The 2,652-nt window shown below is 39.9% G+C and overlaps 1 protein-coding gene across 1 annotated transcript; it reads left to right on the forward strand.

The window, feature by feature from the left end:
* The first annotated feature begins 1 nt into the window (after window position 1).
* Window positions 2–2,447, forward strand: isoc2 (isochorismatase domain containing 2). Its single transcript, XM_061717027.1, has 7 exons — window positions 2–61; window positions 238–352; window positions 1,199–1,323; window positions 1,409–1,621; window positions 1,737–1,807; window positions 1,921–2,038; window positions 2,279–2,447. Coding segments are annotated over exons 2-7 (594 nt in total). The 5' UTR covers window positions 2–61; window positions 238–351; the 3' UTR covers window positions 2,345–2,447.
* The last annotated feature ends 205 nt before the right edge of the window (window positions 2,448–2,652 follow it).

The following is a 2,652-nucleotide window of genomic DNA, read 5'->3' on the forward strand; positions in this document are numbered from 1 at the left end:
AGGCGGTGCTTATCAAGAAGGACGCATGAGTTGAAGTTACTGCGTTCTTGGTACATGCAAGGTTAGTTTTTATTTTAATATTGGTTTTTAATACACTTTCAAGTATTGGGTGTTTGTTTTAGTCTAATAAAGTTTAGATAATGTTGGTGCATGCCGATTTTGTCCAATATTGAAAAAGCTTTTCCTCTTCATTTGCTGAACTTCTGAGTTATAGTTAAATATTCTCTTGGTTTCCAGTGACACAAGGGAAGTCACAAAGGAAATAATTATATAACCTGGCAGGTACACTTTCCACAGTACCTTTGAACCTGTCACCCACTTTTCCCTTCACGTTTGGAGCATTCAAACAACAGTAAGTGACATTTTTATGATACAAATTGGTCAAATGGACCAGGATCCGCGTTGCTCCAATACTAGTGTTTTGTTATGATTTTATGAAATTGTTTAAAGGTTTGAAGAGTTTCTCTCTAAGATTCTACACTGGTGGTTTTTCTCTATTTGCAGGGTCAATCCTGTTCAGGAGTTCAGCTATAGTTCAGATATTTTCTCTATTTGCAGGGTCAACTCCTGTTTTATGACTAGGCTGTTACATAGTGTTTCTTTAGGTGAAGACAATGAAGAGAAACATATGTTTTAACACTGATGGGTTTCATCCTTTATCTTTGTTGACAATAAACAGGGATATATGGCTGAAGGTCTGATATGTTTGGAAATTGGCTCCACCGATGGGGTTCACGTACAAAACACCTCCCTTTTTAGTATAAATACAACTGGATCAATGACCACTGTGTGCATTTCTCTCCGACCTATGTGGTTTGAGAGAGGTTTACCTCCGGCTGGAAAATGTGGTGCATGATATAATACAAGATTGTATTAACTTTTGATTCTGTTCACTGGTTTTCGTATGGTACACCAGACAAACAAAAACGCAGATCTTTAAATTTGTCTGGCGGTAATACCATTTAGTGTCCGTGTGATCACAACACTGCAACACCAATGAAGAACTCTTACATTTTCTACTTCAAAAAAGCTTGAAATTAATTTTCCTTGACAAAAGTATCACTTATTATTTCCAGATCATTCTAAAAACGACATTACAAACATATTCAGGGCTGTGCACTTGACCTTGTGTTTCTGTAATAATGGTGCAACAACGTCTCAAATATTGTATCTAAATGAGTTTACCTTGTTCTTGCAGTGGCAAAAGTTGGCAGGCTCGCTACAAAAGATGCTGTTCTCTTCCTCTGTGACATGCAGGAAAAGTTCAGACCCAACATCTTCCAATTCAGCAACATTGTCAGCAATTCGGCCAGACTTCTACAGGTTGACCATACTCACTGTCTCTGCAAAATGGTCATTATTTGTACTGTCTAAATTAAATCCACCTGCCCTCACCTTCTTTACTTAGGCCAGTCGTATTCTGGGGATCCCCCCTATTTTGACGGAGCAGTATCCTAAAGGCTTGGGACCTACGGTGCCAGAGCTAGGAGCTGAGGACCTGAAAGCTCATGCTAAAACCTCATTTACCATGATGATAGAGACGGTAGAGAAGGAGCTGCAAGCCCTAGGAAACCCTAAACAAGTAATTCTGTGTGGAATAGAGGCGCACGCCTGTATCGCAGTAAGTCACTTGTGATTATTTTATTGTTCAGCATATTTTATTTAATTTTTTATAGTCGGGTGTGTCACTGTAGCTTTGCTGTATTTTTTCTAATTCGTGAAAACATCTCCCACAGTGCACAACATTTGATCTACTGGAGAAAGGAATCGAGGTCCATATTGTGGCTGATGCTGTTTCATCTAGAAGGTGCTATTATTTTGATCTTTGACTTTGGGTATAATTTTTTACAGTATGAAATCCCTTTGGGGAAACTTCAGAGATGTGCTTTTCTACAAAAATGTCTGTTTTCCCCTCGTCAGCCAAACGGATCGCTTGTTTGCCCTGTCCAGACTGAAGCAGAGCGGCGCTTACCTCACCACAACAGAAGCAGTCCTCCTGCAGCTGGTTCAAGATGCCAAACACCCAAACTTCAAGGAGGTGATTGCTACAGCTGTTGCTGTGCACCTTTGTTTCTGTATAGATTTAGCATGTTTGAGTGTTTTCAGATGGATAACAAATGACTGACAACAGATTACAAATGATAGGTTTACACAAGTAACTGTTTTCAAGTGCTACAAAACTAGTTGTGGCTCTTCTTCACTCATTAACCTTTCAGTTTCTGGTCTGAAAATGGCTAAATTGATTTTGTGAGTATGACAAACAAACTTTTTTTGGCAGATCCAAAAGCTCCTGACCCACCCATCCCCTGACACTGGTCTTCTCTCCTTCTTCAGTGCTCTGTAGAGAAATCATCTCCTGTCATCGTTTCCACTGTAAAAAAAACTTGACTGCATCCAAAACGTTGATAAAGTGTACAAAAGTAATAAAGCATTTCTGCCACTTTAAATTTGTACTGTTGTGCTTTTGTGTTCACCTTTCTGAATCAAACCCTTGAGCCACACTTGTTAGCATGAAAGTTGGACAGTTTAAGGGTGTTTCTCCACCATGAGAATCTGACAGGCTGACAGACTGAGGGGGCAGATCCAGAGGCGGGTGCAAGGAGTGATGTCACAGTGGGAGGAGTGAATGACGTCTTTCTGGTAAAGTCAAAG

This window comes from Cololabis saira, chromosome 3, assembly GCF_033807715.1.
Source record: "Cololabis saira isolate AMF1-May2022 chromosome 3, fColSai1.1, whole genome shotgun sequence".
In the NCBI taxonomy this organism is placed as follows: Eukaryota; Metazoa; Chordata; class Actinopteri; order Beloniformes; family Belonidae; genus Cololabis; species Cololabis saira.

What these genes read in the sequence shown, in the direction of transcription:
- isoc2 (XM_061717027.1), top strand. An exon ending in AGGCGCACGCCTGTATCGCA is followed by an intron (nt 1,622 to 1,736) that starts GTAAGTCACTTG and finishes CATCTCCCACAG; the next exon opens with TGCACAACATTTGATCTACT. An exon ending in AACACCCAAACTTCAAGGAG is followed by an intron (nt 2,039 to 2,278) that starts GTGATTGCTACA and finishes TTTTTTTGGCAG; the next exon opens with ATCCAAAAGCTCCTGACCCA.